The 22,620-nt window shown below is 39.9% G+C and overlaps 5 protein-coding genes across 13 annotated transcripts; 3 read left to right on the top strand and 2 right to left on the bottom strand.

Moving 5' to 3' along the window:
- Positions 1-953: 953 nt before the first annotated feature.
- On the top strand, positions 954-5,343 carry LOC125203851 (carbon catabolite repressor protein 4 homolog 1-like). The gene is made up of 11 exons (XM_048102345.1): positions 954-1,522; positions 2,147-2,903; positions 3,110-3,280; positions 3,405-3,491; positions 3,604-3,690; positions 4,061-4,114; positions 4,202-4,293; positions 4,405-4,519; positions 4,609-4,753; positions 4,879-5,033; positions 5,164-5,343. The coding sequence occupies exons 1-10, from the start codon at positions 1,365-1,367 to the stop codon at positions 5,022-5,024; spliced, it is 1,812 nt and encodes a 603-aa protein (XP_047958302.1). The 5' UTR covers positions 954-1,364; the 3' UTR covers positions 5,025-5,033; positions 5,164-5,343.
- A 140-nt stretch (positions 5,344-5,483) lies between these two features.
- On the top strand, positions 5,484-6,436 carry LOC125203854 (non-specific lipid transfer protein GPI-anchored 22-like). Of its 2 annotated transcripts, XM_048102353.1 has the most exons (3): positions 5,484-6,110; positions 6,197-6,271; positions 6,352-6,436. In XM_048102353.1, the coding sequence occupies exons 1-3, from the start codon at positions 5,723-5,725 to the stop codon at positions 6,426-6,428; spliced, it is 540 nt and encodes a 179-aa protein (XP_047958310.1). In that variant the 5' UTR covers positions 5,484-5,722; the 3' UTR covers positions 6,429-6,436. The 2 variants fall into 2 exon arrangements, with proteins under 2 accessions (XP_047958310.1, XP_047958309.1); XM_048102352.1 differs by having other exon boundaries at positions 6,197-6,401.
- A 141-nt stretch (positions 6,437-6,577) lies between these two features.
- On the bottom strand, positions 6,578-8,713 carry LOC125203852 (probable protein kinase At2g41970). The gene is made up of 8 exons (XM_048102347.1): positions 8,617-8,713; positions 8,272-8,471; positions 7,948-8,195; positions 7,761-7,887; positions 7,412-7,685; positions 7,195-7,327; positions 7,045-7,131; positions 6,578-6,950 (listed from the first exon to the last, which is right to left on the bottom strand). Exons 2-8 carry the CDS (start codon positions 8,369-8,371, stop codon positions 6,825-6,827), a joined length of 1,095 nt encoding a protein of 364 aa, XP_047958304.1. The 5' UTR covers positions 8,372-8,471; positions 8,617-8,713; the 3' UTR covers positions 6,578-6,824.
- A 386-nt stretch (positions 8,714-9,099) lies between these two features.
- Positions 9,100-12,517, bottom strand: LOC125203853 (E3 ubiquitin-protein ligase SINAT2-like). 4 transcript variants are annotated; one of them, XM_048102348.1, is made up of 4 exons: positions 12,352-12,517; positions 10,464-10,743; positions 9,874-10,257; positions 9,100-9,651 (listed from the first exon to the last, which is right to left on the bottom strand). In XM_048102348.1, the coding sequence occupies exons 2-4, from the start codon at positions 10,662-10,664 to the stop codon at positions 9,334-9,336; spliced, it is 903 nt and encodes a 300-aa protein (XP_047958305.1). In that variant the 5' UTR covers positions 10,665-10,743; positions 12,352-12,517; the 3' UTR covers positions 9,100-9,333. The 4 variants fall into 4 exon arrangements, with proteins under 4 accessions (XP_047958305.1, XP_047958307.1, XP_047958308.1 ...); XM_048102350.1 differs by lacking the exon at positions 12,352-12,517 and adding an exon at positions 11,662-12,290; XM_048102351.1 differs by lacking the exon at positions 12,352-12,517 and adding an exon at positions 10,882-11,247.
- A 6,089-nt stretch (positions 12,518-18,606) lies between these two features.
- On the top strand, positions 18,607-22,614 carry LOC125205292 (gamma-tubulin complex component 3). Of its 5 annotated transcripts, none has more exons than XM_048104132.1 (5): positions 18,607-21,251; positions 21,355-21,801; positions 21,892-21,947; positions 22,178-22,224; positions 22,400-22,614. In XM_048104132.1, the coding sequence occupies exons 1-2, from the start codon at positions 18,736-18,738 to the stop codon at positions 21,659-21,661; spliced, it is 2,823 nt and encodes a 940-aa protein (XP_047960089.1). In that variant the 5' UTR covers positions 18,607-18,735; the 3' UTR covers positions 21,662-21,801; positions 21,892-21,947; positions 22,178-22,224; positions 22,400-22,614. The 5 variants fall into 5 exon arrangements, with proteins under 5 accessions (XP_047960089.1, XP_047960087.1, XP_047960088.1 ...); XM_048104130.1 differs by lacking the exon at positions 22,400-22,614 and adding an exon at positions 22,305-22,393; XM_048104131.1 differs by lacking the exon at positions 22,178-22,224.
- The last annotated feature ends 6 nt before the right edge of the window (positions 22,615-22,620 follow it).

Genomic DNA, 22,620 nt, shown 5'->3' with positions numbered 1-22,620 from the left:
AAACTCAAAAAAAAAAACACTGAAACCATGGCCTGGGCCGCGGCTCTCGGCCCCTGCAGTGACGAGCCGAGTCGCGTGCCCAAGGGCCTCGGCCTGGCCGAGAGCTTGACCCTCTCTCGTCCACCCCCTGGGCCTCGTCCACCTTGTACCTCGGTAGTGGGGGGCCGCGCCTGGGCCGACTCCAGGCCAAGGGCCGCGGTCCCCCCACTGTGGATACTCTAATGGGGTTAAAATTGAGTGATTATAGGGCCATCTTATTTTGAATGGACCTTTTGTATAATTATTTATGCTTCTAAAATTAATATTGTAAATAGTCTACCGAGTGTGTTTTGCTCTCTCCATCCCCCCTCTTTTCTCTTTTAGTTTATTTACTGTATAAGTTTAATTTTATTTCAGTATTTTCTTTTTTATTTTCTAATATAGCAATTTTATTTTAATAATTTATTTATTTAGTTTATTTTTAAATTGCATATAATTGTATTTTTTTCATTTTAGTTACCAAAAAAAAATAAAATATGTCGTGCAACGAACATGATACTTTTTTCTATTAATATGTGAGTGATTTTTGGTAAATTTTCTTATATAATGAACTGAATTATATTATATGTGAGTGATTTTTGGTAAATTTTCTTATATAATGAACTGAATTATATTTTTTTATTTTTAACATTTCAACCATTTCTTTTCTCTATTTTTATATTTTACTAATTTTATAGTGTTAAAACTGATCGTATTCACTATTAACCTGAAGAGATTGGTTGTGAACAATTAGAGTAATTAAACTCTTAAATTAAGAAATTAGTTGCAAAAAAGTATATATATCAAATTATGAAGTAATCGCTCAATAAAATTGCGTTGAATAAAGTTTAAAAAAAATGGAAAATTAAGACAATAGATCAATTTCGAAGGTAATGTCTGTGCGTGTGACAACATCATCTTCATCTATTACTACACCAGTCTTTTCAGTTAAAACCCTAACTCTCAATTAACAGATCCCCCGTTTTCTTCTCTCCATCTCTCTTCAAAAGTCCAACCCAATTATCTCTCGGCACTCGCATGCAAGGTTGCCGGCGCAGCTCCTTTCCAATCGTTTCTCTTTGAATCTCCCAATCCCCTCATCCAAATCCAAGTTGCCGAAAGATCTCCAAGCTTGCTCATTTGAATGGATTAATCCATCGATTCTGTAATTGACTAGGATTTCGAGATAGCAAGGCTGGCGACTGACGAGGGCCACTGGTGATGGCGGATCCGCCAGGACCGCCACAAGCCCGCCGACAGTTTGTGCTAGAATCTTCGATTTCTGCTGATTTAGGGTTTGAAACGAAGTTGAAAGAAGGGAGGGAGGATTTTAAGTTGAGGATAAAATGCTGAGCGTGGGGCGGGTGCACCTGCCGTCTGATATACCGATTGTGGGGTGCGAGTTGACGCCGTATGTACTGTTGAGGCGCCCTGATAAGAGCGTTGTGACTGAGGATGTTACTGAGTTCAATCCCATTGATGGCCATTTCTTGAGATATAGATGGTGAGTTAGTTATTTTTTTTATCTACTTTGTGCTACGAGTTATGTTAGCTAGTTTCTTCTTCATGTGTAACTGCCAAATGCTCTGGCTTTACAAATCGAGGAATTGATTTTAGTTTACACGACTTCCTTCTGAAATCCCTTATGTGTTAGCTGTGGTTAATTTGCCAAAAAATAAAAAAAATGCGTTAGCTGTGGTTAATTTGCTCAGTGAATCATGTCACTTATGTTTCATTGGCTGTTTTAAGAAGTGCATCTTAATACCCGGAGTTCCTTCTTCCATGTTACTTTGCCTCCTCTTCTTAGTTTATTATGGTGTTTGTTATCTTTTCTGCTACTATCTTGCGCTTTTTTTGCTTATTGCTTCACACTTGGATAGGTTGCCTTTTAACTTTATGTGTTACTTCATAAAGTTTATGGAGTGATTCCTGTAAAGGATTTAATGATGTTACATACTAACTCCATTTTTTACTGTCAATTGCTGTATTGGTGATTAAACATGTGGCTTGACCGCCCGTTGCTACTATTAAAAACTGGTGCTTTCTTGTTTTGAAAGGAGGGCTCAGAAGAATTTCGTTGTGCATGTGGATGTGACTTTCATGATCAATTGTTTTATATTTGATGCAGGTACCGCGTACAGAGTGATAGAAATGTCGCAGTTTGTAGTGTTCATCCAACAGAACAAGCTACATTACAATGCCTTGGGTGTCTCAAGGCCAAATTACCTGTTTCGAAGAGTTACCACTGTTCTCCCAAGTGTTTTTGTGATTCCTGGCAACATCATCGTGTTCTGCATGAGCGTGCTGCTAGTGCGGTAAATGAAAATGGAAATGAGGAGGACGAAGTTTTTGGGCGATTTAATAGTACTGGTGGTACAACATCGAGTATGGTTAGTATGAGTACATCTCAATCAAACCCCAGCTTTTCAAATGGCACGACTGCTTTGTATCCTGCTGCAGTTACCCAAAAGAGTGGTGGTGAGACATGGTTTGAAGTTGGACGTTCGAAGACTTATACACCTACAGCCGATGATGTTGGTCATGTCCTCAGATTTGAGTGTGTTGTGGTAGATGCTGAAACCAAGTTAACTGTGGGAGCTCCAGTAGCCTTATCAACTTCCCGTGTGATTCCAGCTCCATCTCCTATTCCACGACGCTTGATTTCTGTGAGTGGGATGGATGTTTCTGGGCATCTAGATATGGATGGTCGCATTTCTTCTGGAGGGACATTTACTGCACTCTCATACAACATCTTATCTGATGCATATGCTACAAATGAACTCTACAGCTACTGCCCCACTTGGGCTCTCTCTTGGACCTACCGCAGGCAAAACCTTTTAAGAGAAATAGTTGGCTACCGTGCCGACATTGTTTGCCTTCAGGAGGTAAAATACCCAGTGGGGGATCAAATTATGCCTTTCATAGCTTTATTAATTATGGGTCTCCATTCTTTCTAATTTGAATTTGTAGAATATTGTATAGGTTTTAGGCCAAGGAATAAACAAAAATATTTGTGTAATTTATCTAAAGGCTGCTGATAGGTCATACTTGACCCAGTATTAATGAAGTTTGACATCTTCTCTTGTGTCAGGTTCAAAGCAATCATTTTGAGGAGTTTTTTGCACCTGAGCTGGATAAATATGGTTATCAAGCTTTATTTAAAAGGAAAACGGCAGAGGTTTTTAGCGGGAACATGAATACACTTGATGGCTGTGCAACTTTCTTTCGCCGTGATAGATTTTCACATGTCAAAAAATATGAGGTGGTTGAAATTCCTAAAATGCATCTAACATGCTCCGAGCCTTTCTTTTTGTTTTAATCATATGTACAGCTAACTGCTAGTTGGGGTTTTTCAATGTTTTAATCGTAAATATTTTTAAATGCAGGTTGAGTTTAACAAAGCCGCGCAGTCTCTGACGGATGCTGTGATTCCACCTGCACAGAAGAAAAGTGCCTTAAATCGATTGGTGAAGGTATTCATGAACTTCATAATTATATTGGTTTCTTGAGCGTTTCTATAGTTTTGCATTCTCTCATCATCTATCTTCTAGGCATAATAACTTGTTCTACTCTTCTGGCATACAGGATAATGTTGCTTTGATTTTAGTTCTTGAAGCCAAGTTCGGAAACCAGGGAGTTGATAGCCCTGGGAAGCGTCAGCTTGTTTGTGTGGTAAGATTTCCAAATACATCAGCAACAAACATAACATTTTGTTTTAAAATTTAACTGCAAAGCTTGGCTCATGGATTGAGAACGAGGTTTCTTGACTGCGATTTCTCCCTTACCAAGGGCAGATTTTTGTTTTCAGTGGACTTAATCATGATTCATACTAATAGTCCCGTTGATATGATTTTCCTTTTATTCCTTCAAAATGGTCAAAAGTGTTCGAATTTTTTATGCTTCCTTCGGGTATAATCTTATTCCTTGTGCTTTGTAATGTGGTAAATGCTTTTTATAATGCATTGTTTTTATTTAATGTCTTGTCTAGTCGACTTGGTGTAACCTCTGATAACTAGTATCCTTCTCATGTTTCTGAACACAGGCAAACACACATGTAAATATGCACCAAGATTTGAAGGATGTTCGGCTTTGGCAGGTTTATTTATGAATGATCCCCTCTCCTGGCATGGTTCCTTTCTGAAGTTCACTTTGTTTAAGTTGCGTTATGCTTTGTGCATATCAGGTCCACACGCTGCTGAAGGGCCTGGAAAAAATTGCTGCAAGTGCAAATATACCGATGTTGGTGTGTGGGGATTTCAACTCAGTGCCTGGAAGGTTCTTTAGCTATTTTAATTATTATGTGGTTTCTAAGTTGGCATGCATAAAGTAGCCCCGGTCACTGGATTAGTAAGTGATCAGTAACGCGTTATTTGTTGCAAAGTACAGTGCTCCTCATGCTCTCCTGGCTATGGGAAAAGTCGATCCAGCTCATCAAGATTTGACTGTAGACCCACTTGGAATTCTTCGACCGATCACCAAACTAACACATCAGCTGCCATTGGTACCACTTCACAATGACTGTTGAATATGTACTTACCAAAACTTGTGTTCATACATATACTGATTTATTTTTTTGGCATTGTACATTAGGTTAGTGCTTACTCGTCCTTTGCCAGAGCTGGGGTTGGTCTTGGACTGGAGCAGAGAAGAAAAATGGATCCTGCTACCAATGAACCCCTCTTTACAAACTGCACTCGTGATTTTATTGGAACTCATGATTATATATTCTATTCAGGTATTATTGAGCTCTTCCTTCAATAGCACAATCTTTATATTTCTGGATTGATTTTGATCTGATATACACTATGGTGATCTTTTAAATTCGATGAAGTTAGACCATAACTTGCTTTATCCGTGTAGCTGATTCCTTAACCGTGGAGTCTCTGTTGGAGCTGGTGGATGAGGAGAGTTTGCGGAAAGATACTGCTCTTCCATCTCCTGAGTGGTCATCGGATCACATAGCACTCTTAGCTGAATTCCGCTGCAAATCTAGGACTAGACGTTAAACCGATGGGGTATGATATTTCTTGTTGCTGCTTACATTTCCCATAAAAAATTGTCTCTCTGGTTATACTGGTTTTCATGTCTGGAGGAGAAACGTTTATTTGAAATTATGATTCTTACCTTTCGATTTGTACACTGCAGGTCGTTCCACCCAAAGGAGGAGTTCGAGTGGTGACAAACTATTTAAGAAGAGGATAAGGAAAGTGATTGTAACGATGAAATCATTCTACATGCTGATTGTACCCCCCCTTGTATCATGCAACCTTCTGTCTCAAAGAAAATTTATTTATGATAATGTTATCATTAGTTTGCCATTTTTAACATTCTTGAAATCGCAATGTGTTGTTGTTCCACTACCCCTTTGCCTGAGTTCCTCCTTTTCTTTCAAGAACTATAACTGTATGAAATGAATTATACAATATGCAAAATGATGCATTTTTTGTTCGATATAAGATTTTATGAAGTGATGCTATAATAAAGTATCAAAAATAGTGTTCTTGAGTGGGAAATGTGAGAATATTATTACTATATACAATTTTAGATTGACGAGCTATTACTGTGGTTTAAGTTTCATTGATGGATTGGTGCAACCGTCGATTTCAGAAATAACATGCCATTTTGATCTATTCATCACTATAACTTGCAAGTCGCATCACCCAAAAAATGTCTTAAATCCTTCTTCAAGAAAACACTATCCAAGATGCAAATAAGTGATCAAAACTGCAGCATGTGTAGAACACCAAATAAAACACGTAAAATACAGTGTACCGGGAAAGTTTTAGCCTCAAGTTTGATGATGCTAATGATGTTTTGTCGTTCGAGTTCTAATTTTGCGCAGGACAAGAAAGTGTGCCAACAACAATTAGTTAACCTATCTTCATGTCTCAATTTTGTCACTGGAGATGCCAAAGCTCCTTCCCCAGCTTGCTGCACCGAGCTGCACCAAGACATCGACAAATCCAAATTCTGTCTCTGCGTCCTTGTTAGAGACAGGATCGAGCCCAGCCTTGGGTTCAAGCTCAATGCCACTCGAGCTTTGAGCCTTAATCCTCTTTGTAAAACCAACTCAAACGCTACAATTTGTCCCGGTATGTAACTGTACTCCATCAACTCAGATATCCTGCTCAAGTTAAAACTTTTGGTTTTCAATCTTGTTGCCTGTTGGTATGAGCAGAACTCTTGCACCTATCCCTGAACTCGCCCGAGGCTCAGATATTTGAGCAATTTGGCAATAGTACACATGCTGGAGGTAGCTTACTTTACTTGTCTTCTTTACCATATTTAATTTTTTGTGTTTCTCTCTCACTTGCCAGTTTCAATGGATTGCAGATACATTGCCTAGTTCAGCCACTAAGTTGAGTGTCAAACTAATCAGACAAGCGGCCATTATTGCATTCTTGGTTTAGTTGCTAAAATGTTGTGAGCTAAGAGTTAAGACATCATAATGTTGCAGAACATGTGGTCACAATGTCTTTGTGATTGGAGTTATTGTGTAATGGTGTCCGTCTAACTTAGCCAAAAAGGTGATATAGTACATAGCAAAACAGTACGAGTATACACTTTGAATCCGCTAGGTCACATAATAAACTCTATGCTTCTAAACAATATGGCAGCTGAACTTTGATGGACCAAACCGTTTTTTGGTCTATAACAACGGCAATAGATTCATCTGCATACGAGGTATTACACGGTACCACTACTGAAGAAGCAGCTACTGTTACATAGGATTCTTTCAAATACATGAATAACAGAGAGTATTACAACACTCAAAACTTATGTTTGCTGCTTCATTAGTGCAGTTTTTATGCATTAGAATCAGGTCCAGCTGGTTTAGCATTTAGAAGCGGCTGCAATGCCTTTACCACGATAGTCATGTTTGGCCGGAAATCTGCTTCATACTGCACGCAAAGTGCTGCTACAGCAGCCATCTGAAAATGGACAAACATTTTCTTGCATTTATCATCATGCATGATGCCAATGTATTATATATATAAAGAGAGACTAGTGTGCTTCTTTCAAGACCTTTGCAATAGCCTTTGGTGGAAAATCTTCGTTTAGCTTGGGATCAACACATTGCTTCACCTTATCTTCACTCAATCTTGGAGTTGCCTGTAGAAAAAAAATTAGGGTAGGGGTTTGATTTTTGAACCAAAAACAGAAAAAAGTACTCACCCAAGTGACAAGACTCTGCTGGCCTTTAGGCATGGTGTGGTCTACTGGCTTCCTTCCAGTCAGGAGTTCAAGAAGCACGACCCCGAAGCTGTAAACATCGCTCTTCTGAGTTATCTGCCCTGTCATTGCGTACCTGGACAAATCACCACACAAATCAAACTCCCTATCACAACTCTCTCTGAATCTAAACTCTGAATCAATCAGTCAACCAACTGACTCTGGAGCATGGTAGCCGAATGTTCCAAGGACTCTTGTCGAGTGCAGCCTGGCCGCTGTGTCTGACGACTGGTTCGTTAGACTGAAATCAGCCATCTTCGAAACAAAATCATCAAACAGCAGCACATTGCTTGACCTAACATCGCGATGAACAATAGAAGGTTGACACTTTTCATGCAGGAATTCAAGCCCTTTTGCAGCCCCAAATGCAACCTTCACTCTCTGGTTCCATGTTAGAACAGGCCCAGGCTCAGCTCCTTGCACCCCTTTTCTACCTGCAACAACATTTTCAGACCAAGAACCACTTTTATCTCAAAAAATGCATCAATTCAACTGCACCAGCTCAATACCATGCAACACATCATGTAAGGATCCCATTGTGGCATACTCATAGGCGAGAATTCTGGTATTTGCTTCAAGGCAATATCCCAGCAGTCCCACAAAATACTCATTCTTGAGCCTCGAAACCATAGACAACTGCAGAAAACAACCTCAGTCATTGTCCTAAAACACAAAGATTTGAACTTTGTTTTTCACCTGGGCTGAGAAGTCAGAGTCTGGCTCGGCTGATGAGGTGTCGAACTTCTTGATGGCGGCTTCACGGCCATAGCTGAGCTTGGCATAGTAGACGCGGCCGTAGGAGCCCTCTCCGACAAAGGCCTTTGTCCCAAAATCACCGGTTAGTCTATTCAGCTCACTCAATGACAATGCTGGTATCTCTATAGGCAACGCTTTCTGCGGCGGTCCATTTCTTGCACCAGACCTCGGTTCTCCTCTCCCATTGCCTAAACATTCAACCAAGAGACATCATGAGAGAGATGAGGACGAGGATGAGGATGGGGATAATCCGTGCGTACGTACCTCCACCGCCGCCAGCATAGGGAATGCCGGCCTTAGGTGGAGCAGTGTATTGGTTGGCCGGAGGATTAGGCTCCTCCTCTGCTCCTCCGCAACACAACATTGTTCAAATTTGAGGTAGTGGCTGCAGAAATCTTCAGCTTAGGCAAACGTCGTAGATATCGATGCCCACATTTGCTATCTCTTATGAGGCTGTAATAGTCCTACAATCAATCACATTTGATAGAGACATCATAGTATGCATGTACGAGAATGGATCAAAGAAGAAACACATTCATTTTTAGACAATTGAATCCCATCAAAGCAAAAAAAAAACAAAAACATGATCAAGAATCAAGAGATCGGAACCTGTAAAGAGACAGAAAGATGAGCAGAAAATGGAGGGAGAAAAGATGAGGGAATATGTCTTTCTCAAGACTTTTTCAGTTTCTGTTTTGTTTTGGCGACAAACACGCATGCAAATTCTTTTCAACCGCAAATGCCTTCATCTTGCACGTCAACTAAAAACTCCCAAATCATTCCACAAAACGTCCATAATTTTGTAGGGATATATTTCTTGCTTATATTTATTTATTTATTTTTATCATTATTATTATTATTATTATTATTAATATTATTATTATTATTATTATTATTATGTTATTTGCCAACAACAAACCTATCTCAGTTTCTTTGATGTTTGACTAGGATTTTCACCAACTAAATAGTATCTCCAAATATATATTTATTCCCTTAAATAGTTATTGGCTCATTAAATTTATATTTTTTTCACTTCTTTGTATCCATTAGGAGAAATTTGTTTCATTAAGTTAGACCATACAAGCGATTAAATGAAAAGGAAACATAAAGTAGTATCAGAAACAAAAGGCTACATTTCAAGAAGATCCATTTTTTTGCATCCAAGAGGAAGCATAACATAAGCCAGCATCCTCATAGATCCAAAGGGCCAACAAAAAACTGATTTTAATGATACAACAACATATAACCAAGCAATGCTATATGGCCTTGTAAGCTCTGGGAGGCGCAGACTTCAGACGAACTGTACAGTAGATATATTCGACGGCCTTAAACTTTCCATATCCGACCTGTGACCCTCAGCTTAAGCTCCTGACTACTACCGGCAGAGAAGTAGAGTGCTAAGTTCCTTGGAATGATCAGTCCGTCTTGGCTGTCGCGTACTTTCCTGTGGCTGTCGCGGATGCTCCTTGGAATTCCTTGCCACATGAGCTTCCGCCCAAATGCCCCAACTTCTAGAGTGTAGTTGAACTTCCTGGCATCACTGTCCTCCCCCATGAAACGCACGAATGCCATGTAGGCAGGTGCTGTTCCGAGCAAGAAAGCCTCAAAGTGTAAGCAGAATTGTCTTCCAAAACAGTTGAAAACCTACATAAAGATGAGACGGGTGGGCAACTTAGGTTTCAACTTGTAGTATTTGTAGGTCAAGCATAGAGCATATATACAAGTTTTATTGACAGAAACACGAGTTTCGAGGCTATAGGAGTCACTAAATTCTTCTATCAGCAGTTTTTAAAAGGGTCCTAATGGCTAACTCTACCGATTCATTATACTAACCTGATTGATTGAATTATGTAGTTAAGGACTTACAGTTAGCATCCATGTAGCATTTTCGATTTCATGGGGGTTCGACTTGACATATCTGTGGTTGAAAGTGCATCCATCATGCATATCAACCGAGTGATCCTCCTTCAAGTGAGCCATGAGAAATGGAATGTCACCAGTTACACAGCACTCAGAGCTTGCATAAGGACAGGTGTAAGGCCGGAATGGACAATGTTTCTCATGCTTGGCCTTGTCATAATATGGAAATAAATCTTGACAGCCTAAGCTCTGATATCGGCAGGGAAGCTCCATAGATTCGGCCACCTTCTCCAAAGCTAAACACCGTATGTTCCCTAGCTCGAAACGGCAAGTTGGGCAGCACTTATGGACTCTTTTGCAGTTTGCACACAATGTGTGACCATTTGGGCACTGCATAGAATCGAATAACTTTAAATACACAAAAATTTCACGCCTCATGTTGCACGTTTACTAGTCTATTATGAGCTTAGGGGTAAAAAATGGAATCCAAGAGGGAAACAACAGGATCAAGTGTCAATGTAAGGTAAAAAAATTTCATTTTTCAGACATTTTAACTAATCAAAATCTACTGCAGAAGAAGAGTTCGAAGTAAAAACCTGATGAATAGGAGGATACATAGAATCTGCACAAGTCGGGCACTGAAGCAGCTCATGAACACCATGTATGCTGTGTTTCTCTGCCAGTGACATACTAGTCTTTACAGTACCACTCTCCGCCTTCATCTTCAACGTTTTATGATTCATCTGTTTTGGATGTGATTCGACAACTTCTTTGAAGGCACTACTCCCTGGTGCCATGAGTGATGTGGAATCCAAGAATATTCCCAACCCTGAAGTTACTTATTTAGCTACTGCTTCTCCAAATCAGAAATATAGCCTGCCAATGGAAATCAAACAAGAAGAACATCGAGATTAGAGAAATGAACACATCCGTTTTTTAGCTAAAATGGTTTTTAATCAGGAAGAAGACGTGTGTCAAAATGGACAGAGGACACTGATGTTAATATATACTCACTTAAAATAGATTGAAACCTATGTAGCTAAATAATCATCCCTGACCTAATGATAAAGAAAATTATTTCCATTTCCTCACATTTGGTGGGGTTTGGTAGATTATAAAACTAACTTATATCAGATTAGATTCCACCACCAACCCTAGGACCTCAATATAAAATCAGAAGAAGATAAAGCTTTCTCTTTCAAGAATATGGATGTGTTGCTTTCATGACATGTAAATGAAAACGACCCTATGAGTGATCACCATGAACAGAAAACACGTGTAGAGAGTTTCACATGAAACTTTATTCTCATTTCAAATTTTCAACTGACATGATTTCCTTCAACATGATAAAATGATATGAAGGTAAAGATCCGAACTGCAAGGCTTTCCAACAACAAAGAATGCAATAATAACGATGCCATAGAGACAAGGAATATGGAAGACAGCACCTTAAAAGGTCCCAGCTTAACACAGCTCTACATATGAACTGATAGCTGAACAACCATTTCAACATTATTTCTTCACCATCCCACAACTAATATTCTTTGTCTACTAAATATAAAAAACTTGAATTTTCAAATTCATGGGGTTAGCTGTTGACTACCATCTATTAGCAAAGCGACAAAGGAATAATCTTCAAAAGGGACTACGTTCGATTAGCCGACGATTTTCCCTCACAAATTGACCATATTTATACACACCAAAAGCCTTAATTATCAAACCCAAGATGCCAAAACAGATTGCAAAGGAAGGAGTAAGGATTAAGTAAGAGTAGAAAGAAGAAGAAGAAATTACTGCAAAATTACTAGTCTACTTCCATCCTCAATCATTATGCTGCTCTCACTAACATTCTGATTTGTGCTTAACCTCATTCCACCAGAAGTATGTATACATACATGTGAATTTGAATACTTAACACACAATTTTAAATTTCCAATGGGCTCAGCATCAGAGGAGGGAGAAAGAACACCCAATAGGCTCACTCCATATCCACTTTCTCACTCTATTTTGCCTTAAACAAACATTTTTCATGTGTAACAATACAATATAAAACCCAACTATAATCCTTATAGGAGAAGGAACAGCAATAAAAACAAGCTTATCTCACATTCCCAGAAAGGTATAGTGCTAATACTAGAAAGAAAAAGAAAATTAAAAAATTCCAACACGGACAAAACCAGAAAATTGGGGAAAATGTCAAACAAGAGAGATGCTGATTTGACATTAAATCCGTCAAAATTCAAACAAAAAGTTTGAGTCTTTTTATCTGTATCAACAAACCAGACAGCCTTGAGCAAAACAATACAAATAAACACTAACTCGAGATCTTCAACACCACTGTCTCTATTCATCCCATTTAAAGCTTATAAATTTCACACCTTTTCTCAGTTCAAAATCAAGAAACCGACAACACAAGTTTGGTTTTTCAGTGTTTTGAAATGCAAAGGAAGAGACAACATTTTTGCAGGAATTAATGTTCATCACCTGGGTTGGAAGAAAGTGAAACGGGCCATGCAGCAAGATGCAAATTGTCTTATACTTTGTCTTCTGAAGCTAAATTCACATTTTGTATTCAGTTCTTGTCATCTAACTCTTTTTCAACCGAATGGGAAAAGGTTTTGATTTGGTTATGTTATGGGGTCAAGACAGATGGGATTGCAGTTGTAATTGTATTTGTTGGTACCTGAGCCACTTAAATATTTCAAAGTTCAAATTCAATTTGACACAGACCGTAGAAGGGAGCGTCTTTAATTTTGAAGACACCGTAAAAATTAATTCGCCCGGACATATAATGATTATCCACCCAATTATAATTACAACATTACTTTAAAATGAACTAAAACTATGTAAAAATGAATTTCATACGAAATGAATTAAATACTATGAACTCTGTATTATTTAATAATTTTTTAAATAAACTAAAATAAATTAAAACAAAAGAGTTCAAACCACTTGATGCTAGAAATTCTATAGACATTGATCATAATTTTATATAGTATATAGGATTAAGGACGCGTTATAATAAAACTAGTTTCCATTATTGAATGCAAAATTTTGTCTAACATGGAGACATAACTTTAAAAAGTAATTTTTCGATACCAAAAATGAGATTTGGTATATGGTTGAAGATACTGTTAGTATATTTCAGTTCTAAAATTAAGTCTAATTTCTTTAGCATTCTAATTTGGTGTAGAAATCATTTATCTTTCAAAAATATTTTATTAAGCTTTTAAACCAACATTTTCTTCCTGTGAACTGACACTCGAAATACTACACTTGACGCTATATTTTTGCAGTATCGTTGTAGAATTAGAGTCATTTTACTAAACTTGAGATACATTGTGCATAGAATTAGAAACTCTAAAATTACACATCGGCCACAAAGGCAATCACACGACGACTGTGCTAAAGGCGGTCGCCAACCACTACTTATGGATTTAACATGCATATTTGGGTGTCGCAGGATCGAACAACATTGTCAATGTGTGCAACTCATCCGACGTCTTCAACCAGTTTTTAAACGGTAGAACACCAATGATACCCTTCACGGCGAACGATCGACATTACAACATGGGGTGCTATCTCGCCGATAGTGTCTAATTGAGGTGGCCGACCTTCGTGAAGACGCTCAACATGGCGCAAGAACCCAAACAAATTCTTTTTGCACAACGTCATGAGTGTGCTCGGAAAGATATGGAAATAGCGTTCGGAGTTCTACAAACATGATTCAACATTGTCAAAGTCCTGGGTCGTATTGTATAAGCAACACCTCACCGAAATCATTTTTGGTGTGTATTATCATACAGAACATGATAATTGAAGACAAATGGTCGGCTTTGACAAATTGGTTAGACGATAAGACCTCCGACAACTCCACCGCAAGCAGTCCCCCAAGCCAGGGTGCGATGGCACCATTCCGCGAGCACATACATTGTCAGGCACTGGCGCACAATTCTGCCGCCCACATCTAACTCTAGAAGATCTAATCGAACACATTTGAGTGGGATTTGGTAACGAGTAGCCAAAACCTTTCCTTTTAAGATTATGCATCGTAAATAAATTTTAATTTTAAGATTTCAACTGTGGAATTTTAATTTTATCAATGAAATATTATTTTTATAATTTAAATTAAATTGGTTGTGTGAAAAGAAAAAAAAATGAAGCAGTGAGACCATGAATAGTGAAGTGAATGGATGGTTAAGGGATAAATGATTGTAGGTGTTGTATCTTAAATAAATGATAAAGTAAAAAGTGGTGTATAACCCATAAAAAGTAAAGGGACGAGTTGGATGAAGGATGATCAATGTGGATGCCCCTTATCACTCCCCCAATTTCAAGTATCGCTGGCACTAACGAAATTGTATCACTAACTCACTTATCAAATAAAAAGAAAAATATTCAATGTCACGTTCAAACTATATCAAACACATGCAAAAACTCACTTTCTTTGATTTTCTCGGTCAAACTCTAGTCAAGTTTCATACTATCCCTTTGATACCAAACATGCCCTTAAAAGTCTATTAACACTCACTTCCTTTGATTTTCTCGGTCAAATTCTAATCGAGTTTCATGCTATCTCAACACATGCCCTAAAAAGTCTTATTACATTATAACTAAAAAAATACTAAAATCTACTATCATCCAGGTTTTAAAGCAGTTCAAATGCCCAAAACTTAATGGACTGAGACGTTAGACTGTGTTGCTGAACATTATTATTTTTTGAAATTTCAAATAAAAATTGGGTCTATCCAAACATTGATTTGCTTTTTTCACGAGAGGGTAACATCAAATAAGAAGGCAACCATTTTAAAAGTTAATGAAATTAGGATTACATTACCTGGCACTGTGGGCCCCAAGTGTCCGAATTATTGATAGTATTATTGGGCTAATCAATTGGGCCTCAATGTCTAGATAGATGCGAAGAGCCTTATTCAACAGCCTGAATTTTGCATTCATTTTGCAATCACCTTAGAATTATGAATGCAAGTTTGGATGTTGTACTTTAGAGCGTCCACAATGGCAATAGGGCAGTCATAGGTCAGCCACTCTCTCTTCTTGCCATGTTAGTAGTACTAAAAATCCACCTGCCACATTAATATAGGTCAGTCATAGACCAGCTATAGGCCAGTCGCAATAAAAATAATTCAAAAACAACTACATTTTACGGAATAAAATTTACGATTAAATTACGGAATTAAATTTACGAGACATATACGGGAAAATTCATTCATTTCATTAAAAAAAAAGGTACATAGATTAAAAAAATACATGATTTTTTTTTAAAAAAAAGGGCTTCCACACACGAGCCCCGCCACTCTCTACTCCTCGTCGTCGCCGCCCCCACCAGTGCCCTCGAGGCATCCAAATCCACCCGCATGTTCTCGAGCATCGAGTAGAGGAACATCTTCTCCGTGGGGTCGGTTGCGACCTTCCACTCTTGGAAGACCTCGAACATACGTTCCTCCGTCTTCGCACGCGAGAATAACGTGTACGCGCGTGGGGGTGGGGGGGCCGAGATGACCTCATGGGGCGATAGGGGGGATCCTCCCCTCGTTAGAGTTTGTATACTAGAAATCACGTTTCGAGTGATTGAATACTGTAAAACTCTTATTTTATTTTCCAATAAATAAAACAGATTATTTTTGTCATAATGTTGTTATGTTTTACATTTAATGGATGTTAATGCATGTTTAAATGTATAAGTTAATTTAACAAAGTCTAAGTCTTTGTTTTAGTAGACCGGTTGTGGGCGTCGTCCACTTTAAGGTAATACGGTCAGTTCTAAACAAAGAAAAAGATGAATTTCACAACCTAGATGGAATTTGACTATCCATCGAGAAAGGTTGCAATGTCAGTCCGCATATTTCTAAGCCTTACTGAAATAAGATGACATTGGTGTGGTATAGCACTGAACGGATCTAACAGCAAGACTTGCCTTAGGCTATCTACTGAAAGGCGAGGTCTTGATAAATATTTATTTCTTAATCAATGTAGGTTAGCATTGAGCATACGGTATTGATTATGCATTGCTTTGACTTATCAAATGGTGCGGATTTTTCGTAACCCAATTATCCTGATATATTGGGTAGTGGTGATCGATATCTAGCGGTGCTAGGATTGCTATTATATTGAATCGTGCGCGAGCTGAGTCTCGCTTGAAAATGTCCTCAAGAGGAGCGCGAAACGAGGTTTTATTATTCGGAACCTAGCTAGTTGGAGTGTGATTACTCTATGAATAATAAATAAGCGTTTCATGCTAAGTCCACTCTTGGAATTAATAAGAAGTTAATTAATTAAGTCAATAGCAGACATTAATTAATTAATGGACATTTTAATCTTAAGCACGGGAAATGAAAGTTAAACGGAAACCCGGATTACTTGTAATTTCGGATTTGGATGGGGAGAGTTCAATATTACTTCTGTAGTGGCTGCTCGTAATATTCCAATTATAACTTATATTAAATTGTGGGTTCAATTTAATTAGTAAAAAGTAAATTGGATGAGCCCATATCCAAAGCCTTCCATAGATCCCTGTCTGGGCCCAAAAGGAACTTAATATAAATAGGAGAATAAAGGAGACAAAAATAACACAATTCTCATTATTGTTGTTTTTCGAAAATTCCACTCCTAAGCTGAGGAGAATTTCGAAATTCTCTCCTATTCCAAAAGGGATTTCTTCTGTCTTCTTTATTTAAGTCCTAGTATTCTAGTAAGATCAGCCCACACCGATATTGGGATACAGTTCGGGAACTAGAGAGAAGATTTGTAGTTTAGTACTCAAAGCATCACGTGGAGAAGAAGCTAGTCATCTTCAATTCTTTGGAGAATTAATAAGGTATTTTTCTGCTCCGTAGAAAAGCATGTTTTAGGTTTCAATATTTTTAAAACATGATTAATTCAAGTTATGAGCATGATACATGTGATAATTACGCGAATAGGTTTTGTCTAAATAATCTGCTAAATAGATCTGATTATTATGTGATTGATTTATTTGCATGCGCTTCCGCTGCCAGCACCTTCAGGGATCCGCCGCCGTAGTCGCCGGAATAGTTCAACCCTCTGCTTCTTCGGCCACCCAACGTCGCACCCCGCCCGAACTTCTCGAGTCCTTCGGCCAGAACACATAGCATTCCCGAAGAGGAACTCTTTATACTTCCCCGGTAAGGGGAACTGACTCTCGGCTATCCTCCGGGCGTCCTCCTCATTCTCCGCCCACTAGTCAGCTGGCGGAGGGCGTTGGCGTACAACCCCGAATATCGGCCGACCGCGGCCCCGATCCGTTCCCACCCCTTCCCCGCACTCCTCCCCGCCGTAGTCCTTCCCATGTGGGCAGTTCCTCCCGTAGGCTGGTCTAATCTTCACCCACATGTTGACGACCCGCTGGTTGTTCGCAACCAGCGGATCGTCGCAGCACCGTCAACCACGCCTTGGCCACGCCGGCGTACTCATCCTCCGTCCACTTCCTCCGCGTGGGAGTGTCGTCAACACCGGGCTGCGAGGACTCGCCGACCGCCTTGCCCTTCCCCTTGCCCCTCTTCTTCTTCGGCCGGCCCGACCCGCTGGAACCGGAGTGTCCGGATCCCCGAGATCAATCCCCATATCATGCAATGACAAAAGGTCATCGCCGATGAACTGCGTCTCCACTGGGGTCGACGTGTGAGACGAAGCCGTCAAAAAATCAAGAGAGGGACGATAGACCGTGTCCCCCCCGGTGGCTCCCCGCATCCCCGGATGCATACCGTGCTGCATCCCTCCCCGCCACATCATCCCCATCATCTGGCTGCATCATCTGGGGCATACCTCCCCACCCCGGCGCTGGCCCGCCCCGCCCGGCATCCCCCACGGCATACCCCCCTGCATCCCCCTCGACGCTCCAGCCATCATCCCCATCAACCGCCCCCAAGGGACGTTAAACTCGGGCTCATCTCGCCCCGCCCATCTGGCCCCATTCAGATCCCACGGGTACCGTGGGCGTATGAGAGTCGCTCGTCCCCGGACTGGACTCGTTGTTGTTGTCCATCGCTTGATGATGCTCTTGTACATAAAGTTAGAGAGAGAGAAAACTCGTTAAAACAAGTGGTGCAAATGAAAATGAAACTAAAATCGCGTATATATAGGTTTTCAAAAAAATTAAACAAAAAATGAAAATAGACGTTGGCCGATCGCTGGCCGATCGGCACGCCACAATGGCGGCCAGCGCCCGTGAATCGGCTAGCCCACGCCGATTTTCTGGCTTCGCCGCTGACCGACTGCAATGGTTCGGCTAGTCGATCGGCTAGCGACGCGAATCGGCTAACCGGTCGGCTAGCCGGCATTGTGGATGCTCCGTATTTGATTTCTGTATTGGTAATCTAAAAAAGCAACCAATACGGTACATTTGAATTTTAATGTCTATATGTGGGTTGATTTTGCTCAAACTGTTATGACGAATTTTGGATTTCAAATAAGAATTTCATCAACACGTTTTAAATATATATAAAAATCTTGTTTTACAGCCTAATGAAATCATTAGCATCGCATAACTTAACAATATCTTAGATTCGGCTTATTCTGCCGATCGATAAAAACAGAAATTCATTGTAGTAGTATAACATATGGTTGGGAAAAACATGTCACTTATACAATATTCATATACATGTAGAAATATTGAGTATTACTCCAGTATTTCTATTTTCGGTAAATCAGAACATGAAGCGAATATTAATAAAATTGAATAAGTACAAATGAAGCAAGCAGATAGAGAAAGCTGAGGCTTAGCTCTATGAAATTTATTTCCATCAGAAATATTTTCATTTACCCGCCCAATATTGAAAATCAAAATCGCCACCGTGCAGCCGCACTTTAATCGCCGCCTCTACCGGTGCCGCCATGGAAGACGATGACCAGAGAGTGGTAGATCTGGTAAAAGAACTAGTGCAACGCTTACTCTACACGTCCAACACTCAAAACCCTAGCGCATCCGCTCCTAACCAGCAAGACTACAATCAAGCCGTCAAATACTCGCTCCGCATACTATCCAGCCGCATGACGCCGTCCATTGCTGTGGACGATGCCGCCATGGCGGAATCTATCAAGAGGCGTCTTGCCACAGCCGGTAAGTCCTCCGAAGCCCTAACATTTGCCGATCTGTACGCGAAATTTTCTTTGAAAAACGGCCATGGAAGCGTGAAAAATAAGTGGTCTGTGCTGTACTTGCTGAAGACTATATCGGAGGATCGGAAAATTCGGAAAAACCAGTTTCCTAATATGATTTCTAACGGATTTTTAGATTCTGCATTGGCCGGCGGGCTGCCCGCATTACATGAGAGTGATGGGCGGAGTATTAGTTCTGGGGGGTATGCGAATTTGAATAAGAATTCGAAGGTTGGAGGGTTTAGCAATGGTTTTGATTCTTTCAAGGGCTCCTCTGACTCTGTTAGGAATTTGAGGGGTTTGAGTAACTTGGAGAAATTGGAGAGTGGCGAAAATAATTTAGGTGCTAATTTGGATAGCTTTAGTAGTTTGACTGAAAATATGCAGAAACTAAAGGGTTTGGGAGATAAATCCAGGGGGTTCAATACAAGAGAGCATTTGGAGAAACACTTTGGTGGAGGGATGTTGCTGGTATCTAAGGATCCTGAAAATATCCGTGATATGGCATATAGGGAGTTTGTGGACCTGATAAAAGAGGAAAATGAGGTTTCCGAAGTGGTTTTGGTGAGAGATGTTTTGTATGTGTGTCAAGGGATTGATGGGAAGTATGTGAAATTTGATGAGAAGGTTGATACATATGTGCTTCCAGAGTTGGTTAAGGTGCCTAGAGCTACTAGGATTATGGTCCAGAAGCTCTGTGAACTTGGGTGGCTTTTTAGGAAAGTGAAGGGGTATATAACAGATAGTATGGATAGGTATCCAGCTGAAGATGTCGGGACTGTTGGACAGGCCTTTTGTGCTGCATTGCAGGATGAATTGTCGGATTATTATAAGTTACTGGCTGTGCTTGAAGCACAGGCAATGAATCCAATTCCATTAGTTTCAGAAAATGCAAGCTCAGGTAACTATCTTTCATTGAGGAGGCTGTCAGTTTGGTTTACTGAACCCATGGTGAAGATGAAGCTTATGGCTGTTTTAGTTGATAGCTGTAAGGTCTTAAAAGGTGGTGGCATGGCTGGGGCTATTCATATGCATGCTCAACATGGCGATCCCCTTGTGCATGATTTTATGAACAGGTTACTCCGTAGGGTATGTTCCCCGCTCTTTGAAATGGTTAGGAGTTGGGTTTTGGAGGGGGAGCTGGAGGATATCTTTGCAGAGTTTTTTGTCTTAGGTCAACCGGTAAAAGCAGAATCTCTTTGGAGAGAAGGTTATCAGCTCCATGCATCTATGCTTCCTACTTTCATTTCTCAGTCCCTTGCTCAGCGCATCTTAAGGACAGGGAAGTCAATTAATTTCCTTCGAGTTTGTTGTGATGATCAAGGCTGGGCTGATTCTGCCATTGAGGCTGCAGCTGCAGCTGGGACCAGTACGAGGAGAGGTGGTCTTGGTTACGGTGAGACTGATGCTCTTGAATCTTTGGTTACAGAAGCAGCAAAGAGGATAGATAGGCATTTGTTGGATGTAATGTTTAAACAGTATAAGTTCAAGGAACATTGCCTTGCAATCAAGAGATATTTACTTCTTGGGCAAGGTGATTTTGTTCAGTACCTGATGGATATTGTTGGTCCAGAGCTGTCTGAGGCTGCCAATACCATAAGCGCATTCAAGCTAGCTGGATTACTGGAAAGTGCAATTAGATCATCAAATGCCCAATATGACGACCCTGATATACTTGATAGGTTAAGGGTGAAAATGATGCCGCATAACACAGGGGATAAAGGCTGGGATGTGTTTTCTTTGGAATATGATGCTAGAGTTCCCTTGAATACTGTTTTCACAGAATCTGTTATGTCTAGGTATCTGAGAATCTTTAACTTTTTGTGGAAGCTTAGAAGGGTAGAGCACGCACTGATTGGTGTTTGGAAAATGATGAAACCAAATTGTGTTACTTCTCGGTTCTTTTCTAAGTTGCCCCAGGCTGTTAAATTGCAGTTAATATTGACATCAAGGAAGTGCCAAGTTCTCTGGGATGAGATGAATCATTTTGTTTCAAATCTACAGTATTATATAATGTTTGAAGTATTGGAGGAGTCTTGGTCTGATTTCTCAAAGGAATTGGAAGCAGCTAAAGATCTTGATGACCTACTTGGGGCACATGAAAAGTATCTTTATTCAATTGTTGAAAAGTCTCTACTTGGCGAACGGTCCCAAAATCTGAGCAAGACACTCTTTGTTTTGTTTGATCTCATACTGCGCTTCCGAAGCCATGCAGATCGACTCTATGAAGGCATATATGAGCTGCAGTCAAGGTATTGATTTTCTTTTGTTCCTCTTTTCCCAATAAAAATTATAGAATATGATTTGTTTTGAAATCCTCTTTATTGATTTGAGCTATTTGTGTAAAAAATGTAGAACAATGGACTCTACTTCTCGTGCTAAAGTGGGAGAGAAGAAAGTATCTAGTAACAAAACTTCAGACCAGGGTTCATGGTTAGGTGAAGGCAGGAAAGACATAACAAGACGTGCCGGGGAATTTCTCCAAAACATGGCACAAGACTTGGATGCTCTTGCAAAGGAGTACTCAACTGTCTTTGAGGGTTTTATTTCTCAATTGCCCATACAACAACACGTTGACTTGAAGTTCCTTATGTTTCGATTGGACTTCACTGAGTTTTACAGCCAGTTTAGACCCAGCAAAGGCCAGAAGCTTTTGTTTTAGTATCTGACTTTTAAGAAAATGCTGAAGACTTCAGATTATCTTATGCTCGTTTGAGTCTATCTTTGCTGCAGACGTGTGAACCAATGCTCTTCCTTATGCTAGTTTACATTGGCATTGCTTGTACAGTGTGTTGCCTTTAGGTGTGCATGATATATCTTCAGATATGCTTGTCCTAATGGTTTCTGGTTATATTTGTGATTGCTGATCCGAATCTTTCTTTTCCGTAACAGGAAAGGATTCCAGTTTAAGAAAGACACTTAGCTTGGTAAAAAAGAGGGAGCTGAAGGTACGATCCTGTAGCCAGGTTATTGTGCCATAGTCTATGTGTATTGTATTGGTTTGTTGGTTTTGTTTTGGTTATGCAAGCTTAATGTTAGATGGCTTGTAGATCTATAATTGGTGGTTGCTTTGTTGTTTTTTTCTATTCTCCAATATATTTGTGCTAAGCTTTGTCACATTGCTTCATTGTATTGGTTTGCTGATAAAAAGGTGGATGATTTGTTGTGTTCTTATCAGTTCTCCCTCTGCCTTTATAGAATTACCTCTATGCTGATCCTTGAAAGGTTTCTCTCTATTCTTCTTTTGCCTCTCCCTCTCTCTCTCTCTGAGTATCGACCAACTGTTTAACTTGAATATCTTTTAGGGTGTGAGAATTGGGTAATTCAGGGATTTTTTTTCTCTTCAAACATTACACCTTAGCATAGGCGCAGCATGAAATGCTTCCTATCTCTGCATCAGAAATGATAAATTGCACAAGTGATAACATAGCTACCAGCAAAGGTTGGCCACCGGGGGCAGGTAACAGAAGTTCTGAGAACCCAACACCCTTTCTAGATAGGAAGGAAGTGGCATTCATCTGAGATGCACCGCCCGCTGCCAAACATCTATATTCGTCACAAATATTCAGCTTCAGAGAATTGGCTATTAATACAATGCCTTTTTTGATACTCACATATTTA

Source organism: Salvia hispanica, chromosome 2 (genome assembly GCF_023119035.1).
Source record: "Salvia hispanica cultivar TCC Black 2014 chromosome 2, UniMelb_Shisp_WGS_1.0, whole genome shotgun sequence".
NCBI lineage: Eukaryota > Viridiplantae > Streptophyta > Magnoliopsida > Lamiales > Lamiaceae > Salvia > Salvia hispanica.
This window is presented reverse-complemented; position numbering and strand designations above follow the sequence as displayed.

What these genes read in the sequence shown, in the direction of transcription:
- LOC125203851 (XM_048102345.1), top strand. Translation starts at nt 1,365, where the DNA reads ATGCTGAGCGTGGGGCGGGTGCACCTGCCGTCTGATATACCGATTGTG. An exon ending in CATTTCTTGAGATATAGATG is followed by an intron (nt 1,523 to 2,146) that starts GTGAGTTAGTTA and finishes TATTTGATGCAG; the next exon opens with GTACCGCGTACAGAGTGATA. An exon ending in ACATTGTTTGCCTTCAGGAG is followed by an intron (nt 2,904 to 3,109) that starts GTAAAATACCCA and finishes CTCTTGTGTCAG; the next exon opens with GTTCAAAGCAATCATTTTGA.
- LOC125203854 (XM_048102352.1), top strand. Translation starts at nt 5,723, where the DNA reads ATGCAAATAAGTGATCAAAACTGCAGCATGTGTAGAACACCAAATAAA. An exon ending in AAACGCTACAATTTGTCCCG is followed by an intron (nt 6,111 to 6,196) that starts GTATGTAACTGT and finishes TGGTATGAGCAG; the next exon opens with AACTCTTGCACCTATCCCTG.
- LOC125203852 (XM_048102347.1), bottom strand. Translation starts at nt 8,371, where the DNA reads ATGTTGTGTTGCGGAGGAGCAGAGGAGGAGCCTAATCCTCCGGCCAAC. An exon ending in ACTCTGACTTCTCAGCCCAG is followed by an intron (nt 7,888 to 7,947) that starts GTGAAAAACAAA and finishes TGTTTTCTGCAG; the next exon opens with TTGTCTATGGTTTCGAGGCT. An exon ending in AGCAGAGTCTTGTCACTTGG is followed by an intron (nt 7,132 to 7,194) that starts GTGAGTACTTTT and finishes TTTTTTCTACAG; the next exon opens with GCAACTCCAAGATTGAGTGA.
- LOC125203853 (XM_048102348.1), bottom strand. Translation starts at nt 10,664, where the DNA reads ATGGCACCAGGGAGTAGTGCCTTCAAAGAAGTTGTCGAATCACATCCA. An exon ending in TGTATCCTCCTATTCATCAG is followed by an intron (nt 10,258 to 10,463) that starts GTTTTTACTTCG and finishes GATTCTATGCAG; the next exon opens with TGCCCAAATGGTCACACATT. An exon ending in ATGCTACATGGATGCTAACT is followed by an intron (nt 9,652 to 9,873) that starts GTAAGTCCTTAA and finishes ATCTTTATGTAG; the next exon opens with GTTTTCAACTGTTTTGGAAG.
- LOC125205292 (XM_048104131.1), top strand. Translation starts at nt 18,736, where the DNA reads ATGGAAGACGATGACCAGAGAGTGGTAGATCTGGTAAAAGAACTAGTG. An exon ending in ATATATGAGCTGCAGTCAAG is followed by an intron (nt 21,252 to 21,354) that starts GTATTGATTTTC and finishes TAAAAAATGTAG; the next exon opens with AACAATGGACTCTACTTCTC.